This window comes from Triticum aestivum, chromosome 2B, assembly GCF_018294505.1.
Source record: "Triticum aestivum cultivar Chinese Spring chromosome 2B, IWGSC CS RefSeq v2.1, whole genome shotgun sequence".
In the NCBI taxonomy this organism is placed as follows: domain Eukaryota; kingdom Viridiplantae; phylum Streptophyta; class Magnoliopsida; order Poales; family Poaceae; genus Triticum; species Triticum aestivum.
The window spans coordinates 391,995,034-392,015,032 of record NC_057798.1 but is presented as its reverse complement, the minus strand read 5'-3'; the positions used below and the strand labels follow the sequence as shown (position 1 = coordinate 392,015,032).

The 19,999-nt window shown below is 49.0% G+C and overlaps 2 protein-coding genes across 2 annotated transcripts; both read left to right on the top strand.

Annotated features, from left to right (window-relative positions):
* The first annotated feature begins 2,731 nt into the window (after positions 1-2,731).
* LOC123045080 (putative F-box/FBD/LRR-repeat protein At4g03220) lies at positions 2,732-8,854 on the top strand. The gene is made up of 3 exons (XM_044468012.1): positions 2,732-3,881; positions 4,348-4,512; positions 8,140-8,854. Exons 1-3 carry the CDS (start codon positions 2,907-2,909, stop codon positions 8,458-8,460), a joined length of 1,461 nt encoding a protein of 486 aa, XP_044323947.1. The 5' UTR covers positions 2,732-2,906; the 3' UTR covers positions 8,461-8,854.
* Positions 8,855-10,440: 1,586 nt separating this feature from the next.
* On the top strand, positions 10,441-18,126 carry LOC123045079 (protein NRT1/ PTR FAMILY 4.5). Its single transcript, XM_044468011.1, has 5 exons — positions 10,441-10,748; positions 11,167-11,384; positions 16,383-16,820; positions 16,928-17,049; positions 17,122-18,126. Exons 1-5 carry the CDS (start codon positions 10,658-10,660, stop codon positions 17,984-17,986), a joined length of 1,734 nt encoding a protein of 577 aa, XP_044323946.1. The 5' UTR covers positions 10,441-10,657; the 3' UTR covers positions 17,987-18,126.
* The last annotated feature ends 1,873 nt before the right edge of the window (positions 18,127-19,999 follow it).

Genomic DNA, 19,999 nt, shown 5'->3' with positions numbered 1-19,999 from the left:
TATAGAACTTGGCTTGTATATTTCGATGATGGGCTTCCTCAAATGCCCGAGGTCTTCATGGGTAAGCAAGTTGGATGCACACCCACTTAGTTTCCATTGACCTTTCATACACTTATAGCTTTTAGTGCATCCATTGCATGACAATCCCCTTGCATCGACATTAATTGATGGGCATCTCCATAGCCCGTTGATTAGACATGTTGATGCGAGACTATCTTCCTTTTTGACTTATCCTTATTAATCTCTACCACCACATTATATTCCACCCATAGTGCTATGTCCATTGATCACGCTCATGTATTGCGTGATGTTGAAAATGCTGAAGCGCGTTAGAAAGTATGATCCAATTGCTTGGCTTTTTATCGGGATAGTTCAAGATTAATACTTTATGTTAGGAAGACCAACCATGACAAGGCTATATGATTTTGTAGGGATAGCGTTCTTTAGCATTTTTATTTTGAAAAGGCATGATTGTTTGTTGGTATGCCTGAGTATTGATGTCTTTATATCAAATTATAGACTTGCTTTGAATCACTCAGATCGAAATATTCATACCGTAAAAGAGATTATATGATACACATGTTAAGTAGCATTTCACACCAAAATTCTGTTTTTATCATTTACCTACTTGAGGACGAGCAAGAATTAAGCTTGGGGATTTTGATACGTCTCCAACGTATCTATAATTTTTTATTGTTTCATGCTATTGTATTATCAATCTTGGATATTTTATATGCCTTTTTGTGCTATTTTTATCGTTTTTGGGACTAACCTATTAACCCAGTGCCTAGTGCCAGTTGTTGTTTTCTGCTTGTTTTTGGTTTTCCAAAAAATCAGCAACAAAGGGATCCAAACGCTATGAAACTTTTTGATGATTTTTTTCTGGACAAGAGAGAATCTAGAAGCTTCGGGAGGAGAGCAGACAACAAACGAGGGGGCCGCGCCATGTTGCCTTGTGGGATCCTCGTGGCTCTACCTGACCTAATTTCGCTTCTATAAATTCTCAAATATTGGGAAACCACCCGAGAGCCACCCGAAACACTTTTTCGCCCGCCGCAAGCTTCCGTTCTTCTGCAATCCCATCTGGAGGCCTTCTCTGGTATTCTGCCAGAGGGGAAATCGATCACAGAGGGCTTCTACATCATCCTTGTTGCCTTCCGGTGATGCGTGAGTAGTTAACCACAGACCTACGGGTCCATAGCTAGTAGCTAGATGGCTTCTTCTCTCTCTTTGATCTTCAATATAATGTTCTCCTTGATGTTCTTGGAGTTCTATCTGATGTAATCTTCTTTTGTGATGTGTTTGTTGGGATCCGATTCATCCTTTTTGCGGTGTGTTTGCAGAGTTATAAACCCACAATTCATTGGCTCCCAACAAACACCACGCAAAAGAATATTACATCGGATAGGACTCCAAGAAGATCAAGGAGAACATGGTATTGAAGATCAAAGATAGAGAAAGAAGCCATCTAGCTACTAGCTATGGACCTGTATGTCTGTGGTGAACTACCCACGCATCATCGGTAGGGCAGCAAGGTTGATGTAGAGCCCCCCGTGATCAATTGCCCCTCGGGCAGTGTACCGGAAAAAGGCCTCCAAATGGTATCACGGAAGAAAAGAAGCTTGCGGCGGTGGAAAAAGTGTTTCGGGTGGCTCTCTGTTGGTTTGAGAATATTTGGGAATTTATAGAGGTGGAATTAGGTCAAACGGAGTTGTGTGGGACCCAAGAGCTCAGGGGCACGCCTGGTGAGCTCGTTGCTTTCCCGTAGGTCTTCTGCCCTCCTCCCGAACCTTGTAAGGCCCTTTCTGGTCCAGAAAAAATCACCGTAAAGTTTCATTGTGTTTGGACTTCGTTGGTATGATTTTATGAAAAGCCAGAAACAAGCAAAAAAAGCAACTGGCGCTGGGCATTGAGTTAATAGGTTAGTCCCAAGAAATGATATAAAATTGCTTATTAAAGCATATAAAGCATTCAAGATTGATAATATAATAGCATGAAACATCACGACATCCTCCATGGCCACCGGTGCTGCATCTTAGCTTCCGCCGGTGTCGCCATCCACTGCGCCATAGCTTTCGCCATGGCCGCCTAGCGGCGTCGTAGCACCTGTTGCCACCGTTGGAGCTTCGCTGGGAGGCCGCCGATGTTGCGATGAAGCTCCTCGAGGGCGACAAGTGTTGCAATGGAGCTCTGGCGGGGCTGCAATGAAGCGCGCCGGAGCTGCAATGAAGCGCATCGGAGCTGCAGTGAAGCACATCGGGGGGCGTTGAAGCTTCGTCGAGGCTGCAATGGAGCGCCGTCGGGCGCCGTTGGTGCTTCGCGACACACACCGTGTTGCCATGGAAGCTGCTGTGCTGAAGCTTTTTTTTGCTGCAGACGCCACGGGGTGCAGGATGGAAGAACAAAGAGAGAAGATGTCAGCTTCGTTTTCTGCCATCGAAGGGCCATCATCCGTTGCATCGGACGGCTAGCTAGGCGGAGAGAAATCATCCGGCTGATGTGTAGCGGCCAAATCCCAAAAGCTTTGATGGTCCAGTGTACACAATTATGATCATCCTTTGAAGTTGTTATCGCAGAGAACATGATGATAAACTGGTTTTTACCATCACAGTGATTCAAACGATTTAAACACGCTGTTTTGAACGTTGTATTTTAAATGCCGGGACTGGCAAAAAACAGAAAAGAAAAACTCAAGGTTGTACTGCTGGGCTGAAATTGTTCCAAATGAGCTTCCTGGGCCTGGGCGTTCGCTTGACGTCCGTCCCTTCGCCGCAGTGGCGACGGCGCCGCCCTTCTCCCGCAACTCGACGCCGACCCATCCCCATCCCCCGCCGCCGGCGCTTTCCCATCCCCATCCCCAACTAGTGAGCGTGAACCCGATGTGAGGCGCGCGAAATCCCTCCGCCATGGAGCATAGTGACGGCGAGACCGCCGCTAAGCGAGCCAAGCTCTCCTCCAGCGGCAGCGAGGACCTCCTCAGCGCGCTATCCGACGACGTTCTCATTCACATCCTTCTCAGGCTCCGCAACACCGCCGTCGCCGCTCGGACCAGCGTCCTCTCCAGCCGCTGGCGCCGCCTCTGGGCCCTCCTCCCGGGCCTGGACTTTCTCCCCGACACCAACCCATACAGCATACCCGCCGTCCTCGCCGCCCACCAAGCGCCCGCCCTCCGCTCTCTTCGCGTCCTCGCCAGGGACGCCTCTGCCGATTTCATGGCCGCGTGGCTCCCCATCGCCGCCCGCCGCCTCTCCGGCGATCTATTCTTCATCAACACTGTGTCGCCGGACGACGAGGCCGGGGACAGAGGCGCCTTTGAACTGCCATGCTTCGAGAACGCCACCTCGATCTCGCTCCACTTAGGGTTTCTTGGCATTGCAGTGCCAGCCTCCGCCATATCCTCTCGGCTCACCGATCTTCGCCTGTATAGCTTCCAGGTACAGGGTCCGTGCCTGCTCGGCGACGTTGTATCCTCGGCGTGGTCCCCATGCTTGCAAAGGCTCACCATCAACGATGCCCGAGGCATCGACAAATTCACCATCTGCTCAGAGTCTCTCCTGCAGTTGAAGCTCAAGGATCTAGATGGCCTGCAGCAGCTCACTGTCGTGGCGCCGACACTCAAAGAGCTAAGTGTGATCCTTTGCTTTGCTCCGAATCAACCTATTGCTAGCGTCTCAGCGCCTGAGCTGGTGTCGCTCCAGTGGAATGATGCTTATGATCCATGCTCTGTCCAACTTGGCGAGATGGCACATCTACAATGTCTGCACGCTGGCATTTTTCTCGTATATGGACCAGTTGATTTTACACCCAATCGCGATTGCCTGAGGATCTTGCAGGACTTCAAGGTCATGCACAGTCTAACCCTCCTACTGCTCTATAATCCGGTGAGTTCAATCTTATATGTGAAGTTATGTCGTCATGGCAAGTTTGTGTCAAGCAGATAAGTCAATAGATAACGAGACAAACATGTAGTTTAACTGAAGGAATGTGTCATTGGGACAACGTGATCAATTGATAATGAGACAAACATGTAGTTTAACTGAAGGAATGTGTCAATGGGACAATATCACATTCTAGAATAGCCATGCAAATTTCTCGCTTGTTCTATACTTCTATTTGCTCAAATCTCTGTAATAGACATGTGTTGAGCCTGAGCGCGGCTGATGTTCACCTCTTACATTGTATTGTTTTTTTCTGACTAGAATATTCGTTATCCAAGAGGATAATGAACTTTTCGACTGAGATACATTACTCTCCTTTGTGATTTACCTACAAACCTTGACGGATGACATGCCAAGGCTCCCGGACATTACATATAATCCTTTTTTGTGACGTCATCTGAACCTGCAGGATATAGGTAACAATCGATACTTGATGGAAGACATGACAAGGCTCCCTGACGTTACATGCTTGTCCCTGACTGTGATGTCAAACGGACATTGCTTTGGTGCCAGCTCATTCCACATTCTCGGACTGTGTACTGGTGTAAGAAAGTTGGCACTCAACTACTTTGAGGTAAAACTATCCTTAATTTCTTTATAACTCTTTTAAACATGTATAATGCTCGAGTTATCAGGTTAGTCACATAAAACAATACGCATTTGCACTTTCGGTCATACCTAGACTAGATTGCCAGTTGGCCTACTCTAGGTGTTGGTTTGATACTAATACCTTGTCTCCAAACTTTAACAGTGGAAATGTTATGACCGGTTTAGCCTACGGCCGTAAAAGGCCCACCGGGCAATCTTAGCCCACAAGTTATCTTAGGTTAATTCGTATGCAAGTTATCTAGGTTATAAATATATGCTGTAAGACTCTTTTTGAGATTAAGCAATAAGAATATTATTATTCATGTTGCCCGGCTCCCAGAGGAGCCGGAACCCTAGCCGCCTCTAACCCTAGCCGCCGCCGCCATCTTCCTCCGACGCGACGGTGCCCAGCCGCCGGCGTGCCCGCTCATCGCCTAGCCCCGCTCCATCCTTCCCCTACAGCCTACGCAGCAGGTCCGGTAGGATCCCTGGTTCTACCAATTTAGTATCCAGAGACTCGGGTTCGACCATGTCTTCTCCATCACCCACGCTGCCGCTGCCCTCCGGCACCACCGCCTCGCTGTCTGTCCCCCCGATGACCACCAACGGAGCTCCGACGCTGCCGGGGCCGAGCGCCACAGTGGGGACCCCAACGCCGCCGGCTCCCGTCTCCCCCGCGCCACCGCCGACAACCTCAGTATTCACGCCGGAGGAGATGACCAGCATCCTGCCGGACCTCGTGACGGCCGTCCAGGGCATCTCCCTGTACCTGGCCAGCCCGTACACCACCCCGCCGGCTGCGCCCCCTGCCTACAGCCACCCGGTGACGCACTGGCCGCTCCAGGCCGCGTCTGGCCCGAGCGGACCGACCCTGCTGCCGTTCCAGGCGGGCTACACCAGCGGGCCTCCGCTGCTGCTGCATCTCCAGCAGTCCCCAGCTGCGGGCCGGCTCTGGCCGCCGTGGCTGCCGACTTCTACACCGGTTTCCGTTGCGTCTGGCCGCTACTCACAGCAGATGCAACAGCCGCTGCAGCTCCAGGCGCCACCTCTGCCCAGCGCCGGACTGTCGTCCGCCGCTCCGGCCGGCTTGCCCATCAACCAGGTCCGGTTCCCGCCCTCTCCATCGCCAATACCAGCGTTGGCGGCTGGGTCTTCTCCATTGCCGGTCTACACCGCGGCTTCCGAACAGCCGACCCCATTCCCGCAGTTTGACGGGCCATCCGGCACTGCAGGTCGCCACCCGGAGTACTCCGACCAGGCGCCACCGGCCGCCCTGCTCCGCTCCTCCGAGCCAGTTCGACACGGCGCTTCGGCGCAGACACCGCCGTGGTTCGCCAAAATCGACTTCGCCACCTATGGCGGCACGGAGGACCCCCTCAACTGGCTCAACCAGTGCGACCAATTCTTTCGCGGGCAGCGCACCCTCGCATCGGAGCGTACCTGGCTCGCCTCCTACCACCTCCGCGGCGCGGCACAAACATGGTATTACGCCCTCGAGCAGGACGAGGGCGGCATGCCCCCTTGGGAGCGCTTCCGCGAGCTCTGCCTCCTTCGCTTTGGGCCCCCGGTCCGCGGAAGCCGCTTGGCGGAGCTCGGTCGCCTTCCCTTCACCTCCACGGTGCAGGACTTCGCCGACCGCTTCCAGGCCCTGGCGTGCCACGCGTCGGGCGTGACGGCGCAGCAGCGGGCCGACCTCTTCGTCGGTGGACTTCCGGATCACATCCGCGTGGACGTGGAACTTTGGGGACCCCAGGATCTCCAGTCGGCCATGTACTACGCCCGCGCGTTCGAACGCCGCGCGGTGGCCATCCAGCAAGCATCACCGTCTCGGACCGCTGGGTCGCTATCCGGGCCGGATTCCGTGCAGGGTCGGCCTGCGCAGGCTTCCGCGGCACCCCTGGCGCGACCGCGGCGCGCCCGTTCCGTCGGCTCACCTCAGCCGAGCTACTCGAGCGTCGCCGTCAAGGGTTGTGCTTCAACTGCGACGAGCCCTACACGCCCGGCCATGCCTGCCCACGACTCTTCTACCTGGAGGTTACAGACTACATTCCGGAGGACGCCGTCGCCGCCGACCTGGCCGCCCCAGCTGTCGCGAAGGTGTTTGACGCTGGTTGATCACCTCGAGAAGTTCAGCAAGCGCTTCCCCACCTTACAGCTCGAGGACGAGCTGTTTGTGCAGGCGGGGAGAAGTGTTATGACCGGTTTAGCCTATGGCCGTAAAAGGCCCATCGGGCAATTTTAGCCCACAAGTTATCTTAGGTTAATTCGTATGCAAGTTATCTAGGTTATAAATATATGCTGTAAGACTCTTTTTGAGATTAAAAAAAGGGCAACCTGGTGCATGTAGCTCCCGCTTGCGCAGGGTTCAGGGAAGGGTCCGACCACTTTGGGTCTATAGTACGCAGCCTTTCCCTACATTTCTGTAAGAGGCTATTTCCAGGACTTGAACCCATGACCTCATGGTCACAAGGCAGCAGCTTTACCACTGCGCCAAGGCTCCCCTTCACTCTTTTTGAGATTAAGCAATAAGAATATTATTATTCCTGTTGCCCGGCTCCCAGAGGAGCCAGAACCCTAGCCGCCTCTAACCCTAGCCGCCGCCGCCATCTTCCTCCGACGCGACGGTGCCCAGCCGCCGGCGCACCCGCTCATCGCCTAGCCCCGCTCCATCCTTCCCCTACAGCCTACCCAGCAGGTCCGGTAGGATCCCTGGTTCTACCAGGAAATTATATGGCTCTTGTAAGTGCTAATACTTTCATCTTCAAGTTTAGCAAAGCGGCGCACTATTTTCTAATGTATGTGACAATATATTGGGAAATGGGGATCCCAGGTGCCACCCCCCCTATATGAATATAGTATTAAAAACAATTACCAGGAAATTTCAAAAAATTCTGAAATTTTCGGATATCAAACCTGGGTGCCCATTGTCCACCCGTGCTCAGTTTCGTTTGGAATGAGTGCCCATGGTATCCGTGGCGAAGGAAATACGGTCCGACAGACGATCCATCCAAATAGTTTTTTCTATACATAGGAATTCTTTGACTTTTTTACCGAGATTACCATGGGCACCCTTTCTCCACGAAACTGAACACGGGTGTACAATGGGCACCCAGGTTTGATATCCCGAAATTCCAGATTTTTTTGAAATTTCCTGGTATTTTTTTAATTCTATATTCATATAGGGGTGTGTGGCACCCGAGAGCCACAAATCGTCATCCACGGTATATTGCGCTTTATTGCCTGGCAGGCTCAGTCACACGCTCAATCTTGATAACACACTTAAAGCAAGTACTTGGGGATATTATTTTCTTACGATATGCTTTTCTAAGATATTTCATTGACAATGAGTCCAAAGGTCAAACTGAACATCATCATGCTTAAGAATTCGTGTAACTTCTATAATAGTGTTTGTCGTACCAGTTTCTCTTTGTACAAAGAACATACATATTTTCTGCAGTATGCCGGCTTCAAACTACTTCCTGCTGTTGTTCTTTTGTAAATGTGCTGATGCATCTCGAAGTACTCGGGCAGTCTGATACATTATAATTTCGTCTCTTTTTCATCATGAAACATATCGGTTAATCTTACGAAGTTGATATGCTCCTCACTTCAGGCGCAGACTCCATGCCCATCGAGTTGCATTTGTGATCAGCCAACACACTGGAAAACCGAGAAACTTGTGCTTGATCGCCTCCAAGAAGTAGAAATTAGTGAACTATCAGGAACTGAACATGAACGTGATTTTGTGCAACGGTTATTCAGTTGGGCAACGGCCTTAAAAAAGATGACAGTATCTTTTCATCACTCAATTACGGAAAGCAAGGCCAAGGGGTTGTGCCAGATGTTACGAAGCTTCTCCAAATCGGAACTGCATATGGAATTTTATGTGCACCGCTGTTTGGTGGGGAAAGTTCTGTATGTTCCTGAAGATTAACACACTGATTTGCCAATTCTCACAAGCTTCTGGTTTGCTTGGTCCTAATGTTGGCATGCTCAGGAGTGGTGACGAATTCATGTTGCCAGAATATGTCAATGCTGTTGGGATTGTCTTTTCTGGGATGCGTGTTTATCTCTGTAATCGGTATGCAACTATGGATGCTAATTAATTTGCTAGAATATTAGCAGCTTACCCTGACTTCTATTGATGCTGAGAGCATTTGTTAAGTGGGGTGCACTGCTATTTAGTAGTCTCATGGTGATTTCTGCTAGTATGAATTTCTGTTATTGTAATGGTACCCGGGACTGGAAGGTCACCCTTTTGATATCTTTTGTTGGAGTTTGTGTAAGGGTATGATTCTTTCATGAATTGTGAGACTGAAATTAAGTAACTTGGTCTCATATATGGATTCATGTCATGAAGCTATATGTCCAATGGTCTTTCATGTTGGGTGAATTAAGATAAGCTGTTTAGATGGGAGATTAATATCCAAAGCATTAACTACTAATCAAAGCTGGTGGTATTTATCATGTGACGTGCACTTACGAATCTACTGCAGAGGGCAAATGTTCCAAACAAGGTTGCGAGAACAAGACTCCTAGCCTGAGGCAATAACTAGTCTTCCTGCTTATACTTTTATTCTTGTTGGTAGGTCACCCTTGGTTAATTATGTATGATTGATGGGTTGATGTTGTCAAGGCTGTGGATGAGTTTTGCTGAAATCTAACAAAAATGGGCGTCGACTCTATAGGTACCGTGGTTTCGCACTTGAAGACTCCAGTGGACAGTAGTAAAATAAATATGAAAGTTGAAGATATCAGTAAAAGAAAGACTTTTATGTGGTATCTTTGCTGAGGAAGTTGTGCTGACAAAGGACAATCTTGTTCACTGCAACTGGCAAGGAAGCAAGAAGCATTGTTTTTGTGCCCATGGCAAGACAATTAAACACCTCTTCTTTTAGTACAAGTTTGTGCATTCTATGTAGTCAGCCATCTAAATAATGTTCAATTTGTATCCGCCAAGAAGTGTTACCAGTTTGTACGGTCATTGTTCGATGACATACCAAATAAATTTTGTATGCTAATAAGGGTGGATGCATCTGCCTTACTATGGGCGCTTAGACCGTAGAAATGATATGATTTTCAATGTGAAAGTTCATCTCTGTTATCTACTGTTGGACGAATTGGCTTCATACGAGGTTTACACTACTCCGAATGGAGCACCAACCGGTGTTGACAATGGTGTGTACGCGATTGGAGCATATTATATTTTGTGTTAATAAAAGTGTCCTTCATCAAAACGGACACAAAGTATTCACGTGACGATGAATCCACAGCTAAAGTGGTAGTATCTTATTGGTAAACCAGCTGATATTGTTGATTGTGAAATGTATATAGTCTGGATGGGGTCACTTCCTCCTCAAATAACAGGGCTCGCTGGGAGGAATATGGACATGGTGGTTGATGTCACCGTGTCAAAAGTCTCCTTGTGGAGAGACAACATATGATTCCAGATTGTCAAGTTCTATCATCAAGGGAGTGATACAGTATCTGTTTGGCTTGCACCATTGGTGATGGTGGCGGCACGGCACCTCTGACATGTCGTGAGAATTTTTTGTTCCTAGGCTGAGAATAGGTAAAGGAGCGGCCCTGAGCGTTAAGACGGATTGTGGTTTCTTCACCGAGTATCAGCGATAGACATATATTTGAACAAGTCTCCTTTTTGAAGTCTCAAATGTAGAAGAAAGAATATTTTTTATTAAAAATTTGAACAAGTCGATGAATTTTCTTCATCATAACTTAAAAACCCGTAGAAGCGCATGCAACACCTTGAGCCCCACCACAAAGAAAACCATCCTTCCAAGCAATGGGAATGGGTCAGGATAGCACTGGCGCAGCACGATGTGAAACATTGGGAGCCGGGACTGGCCATTTAGCTATAGCTGACCGCACTGCAGCCGTTATTTGTAGCTGGTTGGTGGCGTTTCACTGTCCATTGGGACCTCCTTTCGCTGTGTCATTCATCCCGTTCCTTAGCTCCGTCCCTTGGTGCTCACTTGGACAGTGCCACCACCAAGGCCTCTCGCTCCTTTATTAGCTATATCATCACATCAGACCGACACAGCTTGAGAGACGCAGCAGCAGCAACCTGCAAGCAGAAGCAGTGCGGATCAGAGGGAGGGAGGGAGGAAGGCATGGGCAGCTCATCAGGGCTCGTCGACTGGAGGGGAAGGCCGGTTAACCCCAAGAAGCATGGAGGAGTAAGAGCTTCCATCTTCATTCACGGTATGGAATTGGAATTGGAAGGCAACACCTGCATACTGCATCCTTCATGTCTTCCTAAGTTCCTTTGATTTGCTCGCTCCAGTAGTCTTGCCAATCCCATTTCTGTCAACAATGATAACCTTCTTTCCTTGAGTTAGTACATACGTACGTATGTGCAAACAATTGATCTATTTGGATTTTTCTCGCACACACTTTTTCTCCCTTTAGCTAGCTAGCAAGCAGGTTTCTTGCATGCTTTCCCCCTGCTATGCTGACTAGCTAGCAGTAGCAGGTCACTCTCACTCCCACTTTTGCTATCGGTCGTGTGTTTCCACAAACCATACTCGGTAGAAAGCTTAATCTTTTTGGCCAAGCTTAGAGATGTTAATGGAACGCACGCTTCACTTTTTTTTCTTCTAATCTGTTCTTGTGCATGCAGCTCTGGTGCTGCTGAGCAACGCTGCCAACATCGCCAACATCATGAACCTGGTGACCTACCTTCGCGGCACCATGCACATGGGGGTGGCGGAGGCCTCAACGACGGCCAGCAACTTCTTCGCGGCGCTGCAGATGTTCTCCATCCCGGCAGCCTTCCTCGCCGACTCCTACATCAAGCGCTTTTACACCGTCCTCATCTTCGGCCCGATCGAGATTCTGGTACTATCTACTGCTCCATGCCCCATGTTTTTACGCGATGGATTTTGTTTTTGGTACAACTTACTTATCCATGGAAGTGGAAGGGGCTTTTATTATTTTTAATCTACATACATCAAGCCTCATGCATGATTGCTCCATTATGCATTTCATTCAGTAATAGTCAGTATTTCCCAACCAAGGAATCTAGTCAACGTTTTAGCCTGATAGCACACCTTGAGTTTAATGCTACGTACGAATACGACTAGCTAGCTAGCAAAGGTGCTGGATTTTTCCACCAAGCGCTAGACAAAGGTGGCATGGGTGGGTGCCATCGGCGCATCAACAGGAGCGGAAAAAGGAGGAGCGACGAGACGATCAAAGTGGCATACATACATAGCATGGGTGGGGTCGACACAACGGGGAGTAGTTGGTGTGACTGTCAGAGCTGGATGACCCGCTTTCTTTCTCGCGGGAACCAAAATATCAACAAGTTTCTAGAAGCCCTGGGAGGCTGGGACCATTTATATTGGCTTTTCAGTTAGTTTCAGCTGCACGCTTCTTCTTTTTAAGTATAAAATTACAAAATGATCACTCAAAACCGTGTAGATTACCCGGTTGATGGTCCGTTTTTGTCGTTGGCTTTTGCACTAGATCTTTGAAACATACTAGTAGTTAGGGTGCGCGCTTGAGAGGGAGTTGGACGCACGTTTTCATTTACAAAAATACATGGACTCATCGCCTTCATCTAGAAAAACATTTAAAAAAAATCCTCACCTCCATTTAGAAAAAGAGTAAAAAGGAAAAGAAGAAAAAACTTCAATGCAACCTACCAGCGAGCGCCACTTTCGTAGCCCTCCATTTAAAAAAAATTGTGGGTCATGACCTCCATAAGGAAAATCACATTAAAAAAATTCCTCACCTCCATCTAAAAATAATATCCCAAAAAATATTTTACCGTGGCCAACCAGCTTGCCCCATATGGCATAGCTGATTGGCCGCCCTTCACGCATGGATTTGATGTTCTACATTTATTTTTCTTGTCATTGAGTGTCAGTGCATAGCTATAGTTCTTTACCAGGTTGTGGATGTGTAGTCACTTTGTTATCAGGTTATAGTCACTTGCTTACTACTCTTGCCGATTTAAAACAAATGTCGCAACTTTGAATTAAGCTTAGTTGAGTTACCTCTCGTCCATGTAAGTCTTGCATTGCTTTTGATCTTATTTCTGTGGCCTGGTATCTTCTCTTACTTGTTGTAACATGCATAACACACGACATCTCTTGTTAAATTTCATAATAGCATGTGCTGCATGAAAATACTAACCGGGGCATGTGCACTAGTTAGATTTCCAAACAATTTGTCGTTAGCAAAATTATCTTGTTTTTGGTTTGGTCAATGGGGCTGGTGCCCCATCTGCAGCTCCTACGGTCCCTATCGTTGTGTTTCGCCATCGACACAAAAACAGCAGTGTCCCCTAAAAAAACCAGCAGAGTGGCCCTCGCTATGGAGCTTGCTACAACTGATTGTATGAACTTCTTGAGTTGAGTAATACATTATTCATCCGCAAAAAAAAAAAGTTTGGCAAAACGTCTCACCAAAGTGGGCCTTCTCGTGTGACATGGCAGCCGCCCTTTCAACACTTCTTTTTTCAGTTTGCAGTAGACATCCCAACTAATTGGGAGATCCTCTTTTTTTTTGAGGGGAATACCAAGTTTTATTTATCAAAAACCACAAATTGTGGGATACATCTTGGATCAAGAGGTTGGCCAAACCAGACGTGACGCCCCGGACCCAGTGAAAGCGATGACTTGGCTAAACTATGTGCCTCCATGTTGGATGCACGAGACTCGAAAATGAAACTACATTGAAAAGAGTTTGCTGGAATTTGTATTTCACTAATGACAGCTCCAGTGCTGCCCCTACAACCCTTATTGATATTATTGATAACTTGCTTGGAATAGGAGGAGATCACAAAATTCTGTAGATGGAGATCTGCCGCAAGTGCCAAACCCTCGCGGCAAGCTATTGCTTTCAGAGTTTCAGGGTCGTCCAGTCCTGCAATCACCAGAGATGAACTGCCAAGATACGCGCCGGTTTCGTCTCTGCAAACCGCCGCTGCTGACCCCCTACTACCCTTGCGGACACCAGCATCCACATTGATCTTTGCATGGTCTTGAGGAGGGGCTTTCGGCCTTCCGCTCCTGCTTGTTGCTCCAGCTGTAGTCACCTGGTGTGGTTTGACCTTCAGTATATCTAGCTCATCAATAAAACTGGTGATGAAGCCATATGTAGCGTGAGGGCTTTGAAAAATCCCTTCATGAATTGCCTTTCGTCGCGCTTCCCAGATTGATCGCCCACAACATAACCGAGAGCCTCACAAAAGCTCGTGTGGCATCGACTCCATCAATGTGAACAACCATTGTTTGGCGTTTGGTTCAGTTGTAGCTGCAAGATTTTTCGTGATCTCCTGGTCCATAACTGACCATATACACCTGGACATTGAACACTCTATTAGGGAGTGTCTCCATGAGTCTTGCGCGCCACAGATGCCGCAAGCACTTGAGTCACTCATATGTCTGTGTGCCCTCACGTCGTTGGTAGGGATCGAGTGTTTTGACAAACGCCAGAGAAACATCCTCACCTTGCCCAGCACTTGAGTTTTCCAAAGCTTTTTCCATGCTCCCTCCTCTCTGGACGTGCTGGAAGATCCGGTCGTGCTTTCCAACCATGCCTCTCTTCTAGCTCTTGTCGCCACCAGCATGCGATAGGCTGATTTAACAGAGAAATTTCCATTCTTTTCGTAATGCCAGCTCTAGAAATCCGGAACGTTCATGGTGCACAAAGGGATAGCCATTATTACCTGAACATCCATTGGCATGAAAACTTCCGAGACCCTCTGTCTGTTCCATTGGGCTGACGTGGCATCAATGAGCTCCTCCTAATCGGCGGTTCAGGTGCCCGATCGCTCAACTGGCGCTCACGCAGCCGCTTCATTTGGGCCGGCCCATAGAAACACGCTGGGCGCTGCCGCTTCCTTCCTTCGCGCTCGCTCCTCGTTGTCCTTCGCTCGTTCACGGTTGACAGTCGACAACGTCTCAGAAAAAGGTTGAAAGTCGATAGTTGATCGGGCGATCGTTGACTGGTCAACCATTTCCATTCTCGTTGGTTTTCACGAACAGAAGAAAGAAGAAAAAGGATGTACTCACGTCGTGTGAAGTGTCTTTGTAGGTTATTGCAGTTTATACTGATGAGGAGGTTCGTGAGTCTGATTCATGTCGCGGGGACCTTTTTGCACAGGTCAACAGAAAAGAATATTGGTAAATGGGCAGGCCCAGCATGAAGGGGGTGTGTGCACTGATTTGCGGATATAACACACTAACGGACACGGAAGGCGTCAAATAGGAGTTGGGCATTTAATTATTGTGGTCCCTAAAAATTGTCAACACTTGTGTTATTTGATTTTTTTTGGAAGTTACAAAAGTTGGAAAAAAAATACAAAATCAAAATTCGTGTTACGCATAAAAAATGCAAAAATCCGCATGGGCACACAGCAGGTGTGGGAGTATACATGGGTGCGACCAAAGATTCGCTTTGGGTTTGACGAACTTGTTTGGACAGAAACCCCTCAATTACTTTGTGTGTGCATGCTTTTAACACAGTTGCATGCTTCTCCAATCCCACCCCCATGCTTTTTCATTTCATCCACAAATTACAATCTATTAAGATTTTTTGAACCGAAAGTCCAAATTGAGTTTTATTTGTATATTTGTGTTTGTTGCGACAAAAACTTTTGAACTAGGCCATTCTTGAATACATTTTGAGAACAGTTAAATTTTACCAAGTGTCAAATATTTAAAACCTAATAGTCGCAATATAATTTTTTACCAAGTTTCATTTGTTTTCGGATTTAGGGATTAGGGTCTTGGGCTTAGTGTTTAAGTTTTAGTTTTGAAACTTGGTGAACTTATCATTCGCCCCTATCAAGTTTTAGTAGTTGAAACTTGCTGGAGTTTTTAAACTTGTCAAAACGTATTGACAAATGGTCTTGCTCAAGAGCCCTTGTCCCAACGAAGACGGATATGCAAAGCGAACATATATTAAACTTTCGATTCAAAAGATATAATGGATTCAAATTTGAAAGTCAAAGAAAAATAATGGAAAGTGGGATGGGTGGAGCTGTCAAAAGTTGGATGCATGGACCCATTTAAGGTAATTAATGACTAAGGCACATGTAAAGATCAAACCAATTTCTGAATCACGAGGCAATTGGGCGGCTAGGAATCTGCCTGCTCCCACACCTACGCGACACAAATCCTCTCCCATTAAAAATGTTCAAATGACGTCAACACCAACCAACAACGTTGACAACCCTATGATAACAGGAGAGATCCTCCGACAACGGCGCTCCCAGAAAAGGAACAAAGCAGGAGCACCGTTGTCGTCGGATTCAAGCGATGATGATAGATTATGGGTTTCAACCTAAACGGAAGCCTCAGCAAACTCTGGTTTTAACAAGGGAACAATGCGTGAATACCATTATTGTCAAGTTCAATCAACGAAGGTCGGACCTAGATTTTCACCCTAGAACTCAAGATCTAGGGCTCAAAGAGCACCACCTAACGAGAGTCGCCATATGTTGCCTTCACATGTCGTGCTCTTCAACTCTAAAGTCTTAACAAATGCGACATTTGCATGCCATGTATACACTAGCCTATGCAACTGCACGTGTTTGTTACTAATTTAAATAGCTTGTGATTGTGTTAAAAAAATAGTTTTGGATGTTGCAGAAAAACATGTGAATTCCATAAAACAATAATATGATGGGATTTTATGATCCCAAAATAATCATTCACATTTAACTCTACTTTGCTCTGGTCTCTTGACGCGCCAAAACATGCCACCAGGTCATTGCAATTTGGGTTTGACACCTAAGTAAGGAGTAGTACTACTAATCTAGTCGCTGTGCAAGCCTAATCTCACATTCAGAGCACTTGTCATTCATCGCGTTTGCATTTGCAGGGCTACATCCTACTGGCAGTGCAAGCGCACGTCCCATCTCTGCACCCGCCGCCCTGCAGTCCCACTGGCGCGCAGACCTGCGAGACGGTCCGTGGCTCCAACCTGAGCCTGCTCCTCCTGGGCCTCTACCTGATCCCCATCGGCGACGGCGCGGCGCGCGCGTGCCTGCCGGCGCTGGGGGGCGACCAGTTCGACACGGCCGACCCCGTGGAGCAGCGGCAGGAGACGAGCTTCTTCAACTGGTACACCTTCGCCGTGTCCTCGGGCGGCTTCGTCGGCCTGGTGCTCGTCGTGTGGGTGGAGAACAGGAGAGGATGGGACATCGGCTTCACCGTGTGCGCTCTGTGCGTGCTGCTGGGGATGCTCATATGGATGGCCAGCTTCCCTTTCTACAGGAACCAGCTGCCCGGTGGAAGCTCCATCACAAGAATCTTGCAGGTATATATTTATTATCCGCCGCGTGTTTGTTTATTCAGATTCAAGATATTACAATCCGGTCCTAGTAATAGTACTGGCAATTCGACCAAATACTTGGCATCAAACAGGTTCTTGTGGTGGCATTCAAGAAAAGAAATGTTCAATTGCCTGACAACGCAAGTGAACTCAAGCAACTGAACCAAGATGATCACAATGTCCTTGAAGAGCTGCAGCGGACAGATGGCTTTCTGTAAGTAGCTCCCGCCAAATCTGAAGAACAGACCTGAAATATACACTTGGCTGAAGCTAAAGCTTCCTACAGGTGTCTCGAGAAATCCGCGGTAGAGACCGGGGAGACAGGGCCATGGTCGCTCTGCACCATGACGCAGGTGGAGGAGACCAAGATCGTCCTCCGGATGGTGCCCATCTTCCTCAGCTCCGTCCTAGGATACATCCCGGTGCCGCTCATCCTCAACTTCACCGTGCAGCAGGGGAACACCATGGACACCAAGCTAGGCAGCGTCCACATTTCCCCGGCCACGCTCTTCGTCATCCCCACCGTCTCCCAGATGCTGATCCTCATCCTCTACGACCGGTTCATCGTCCCGTCCCTGCGCAGGATCACGGGATACGTGGGCGGCGTCACGCATCTGCAGCGCATCGGGATCGGGTTCCTCTCGGCCACCGTGGCCACCGGCGTGGCCGCCCTGGTGGAGGCCAAGAGGAAGAGGGTCGCGGAGGACAAGGGCCTCATGGAAGCCACCACCGGGATCCCCATGTCCGTCTTCTGGCTGACGGTGCAGTTCTTCCTCCTCGGGGTGGTGGACGTCACCTCCTTCGTGGGGCTCCTCGAGTTCTTCTACAGCGAGGCGTCGACGGGGATGAAGTCCGTTGGCAGCTCCATCTTCTACTGCATCCTCGGGGTGTCGGCTTGGCTGGGGAGCCTGCTCATCCAGGTGGTCAACCAGGTCACCAGGCGCGCCGATGGGACGGGAGGATGGCTGGACGGGACCAACTTGAACATGGGCAAGCTTGATAACTTTTACTGGCTGCTTGCTGTGCTTGAGCTGGTGGCACTCTTCGTCTACACCATCTTCGCCAGGAGGTATGTGTATAGGAATGAGCAAAGGGTTGTGGACACCAAGGTTCCAGTGGAAGGTGCCACCTTTGGTGATGTCATGATCTAGACTAGACTAGATGATGATACACGACCAAACTATAAAATGCAAACTTCAATTGTGACGTACAACTTTTTTTTTATTATTTTAGAAAAGGAGGATGACCCCCGGCTTATGCATCTGGGAGATGCATACGGCCACTTTATTGATTATTCTCGAGGACCTTACAAAGTATTACAACAATGTGTCTGAATCCACCATCTTGGCAACACATGCCGCTACTCCTATCCAAAATGATGAAGGGGTGCTAACTGGGCCACTACCCAAACCACTTACCTAAGCCTAACATCAAAAGCCGGAAGCCGAAACATATTCGGGAGCCCCAGCCGAGCCACATACCGGGTCTGGAGCACAATCCGGTCAGACGCACTCGTGTGTTGTCGCCGCCATCTTCCACGGGTCCGTCTTCAGATCATATTGAGGCTTCTACCTTGTCTGGACACTCTGCCATCGACGTCACCATGACGCCAGACAACAACCTCCTCCTGCGCGAGTCCATCTCCGTGCATCGGACTCCGAGCCTCCACAGCGCCATGCTGCTGATATCCGCCGCCATCGATGTGTGAGATGAAGTACCACTCCACCACCACCCCCCCCCAGCCAACACTTACTCCAAAACGATGCCCCCAGGAGGGAAAGCGATAAAACGCCATCATCGTCCGATCCGGAAGACCCAGATCTAGAGTTTCCCCCGGAGCATCCCGAGCCTGAGGACGCAGACTGCAACGACGATGCCTCGACAAGGGAACGACATCCAAGACGCCGCCATCGTTCGCCATGACCGTAGTCGGCGCGATTTTCATCGGCAGTTGCTCCACCAGACGTGCGCCGCCGACGTCGCTGGTCCCTTCAACCGGAGCAAACTCCAAAACAATGCCCTAAAGAGGGACTACGACGCAAAAGCGCCGCCATCGCTTGATCCCAAGGAGATCTAGGGTTTCCCCCGTAGTTGCCCGCGCTGTCAAGGGCCAGACAAGGGTAGAATCCCGCGGATCTGCCCAGCTGCCAACGAGTCGCACCCACCATCGTGCCGACGGCCGACCAGCGATCAATCCGGCCGCGCCGCCGCGAACTGATCCGTTCACGCCACCGCCGTCCCTGGCGGCCGCAACGCACCAGATCGCAAGGCATCCTGCCGCGGGGAATCGACGTCGCCGAGGCGCCGCCACCACCCGCCGTGGCGACCGGCCCGCCGCCACGCTCCGGCCCAGCGGCGCCGGCCCGCGCCAGCCCCACACGAGCGAGAGGGCCCGAGTCCCCGCCGCCGCCGGCGACGGCTAGGCTTAGCCTGGCCGCGCCCTTGGGCGGCGACGAGGGAGGAGGAGGAGGAGTGGGGGAGGTTCGGCGGCGATGGAATCTGGGGCCTTCCGGTCGCCCACGCGGGGGGCGGCGAGGGAGGGAGACGTACGGGATGGGATCTGGTGACGTACAACTACCACTCAGTGTTTGGACTGGACCAATGTGGATGAGCCGGGATGTCATATGTCTTTTTTTTAGTGTTTCACTACCGTGTAAATTATCGGAACAAAAATAACATTTGATGTGCCCTAGGTAAAAGAAAAAGCAGACATAAGAACATGAATGCGCCGGGATGCATATGAATTTTTTGAGTGATTCACTATCGTGTAAATTATCAAAAAAGAAAAAACATTTGGTGTGCTCAAGGAAAAAGAAAAAGCATACATAAGAAAAAAAATGGTACTCACAGAAGGCAATTTTTGAAGCATTTTGGGGGTGCATGTTTTTTTTTTGAAACTAGGCAAAAGATTTGCCATTTTTATTGATTAAGAGAGAAGTTTTAGAGGTTAAGGCCAAAGGCCAAATTACAACAATCAATCTCGCGGCATTATGTTATTCAAGTGCCTTGCTCCCGCAATGCTCCAAAGTAAGGTCTCCTCTTTAATCCTAGCAACGACGACTCCCACCGGAACGACATTATTACGAAAGATTCGTGCATTCCTCTCTTTCCATACCTCCCAAGAGATTAGCAACATCAAGGAAGCAAGCAGCCTTCGCGATTAG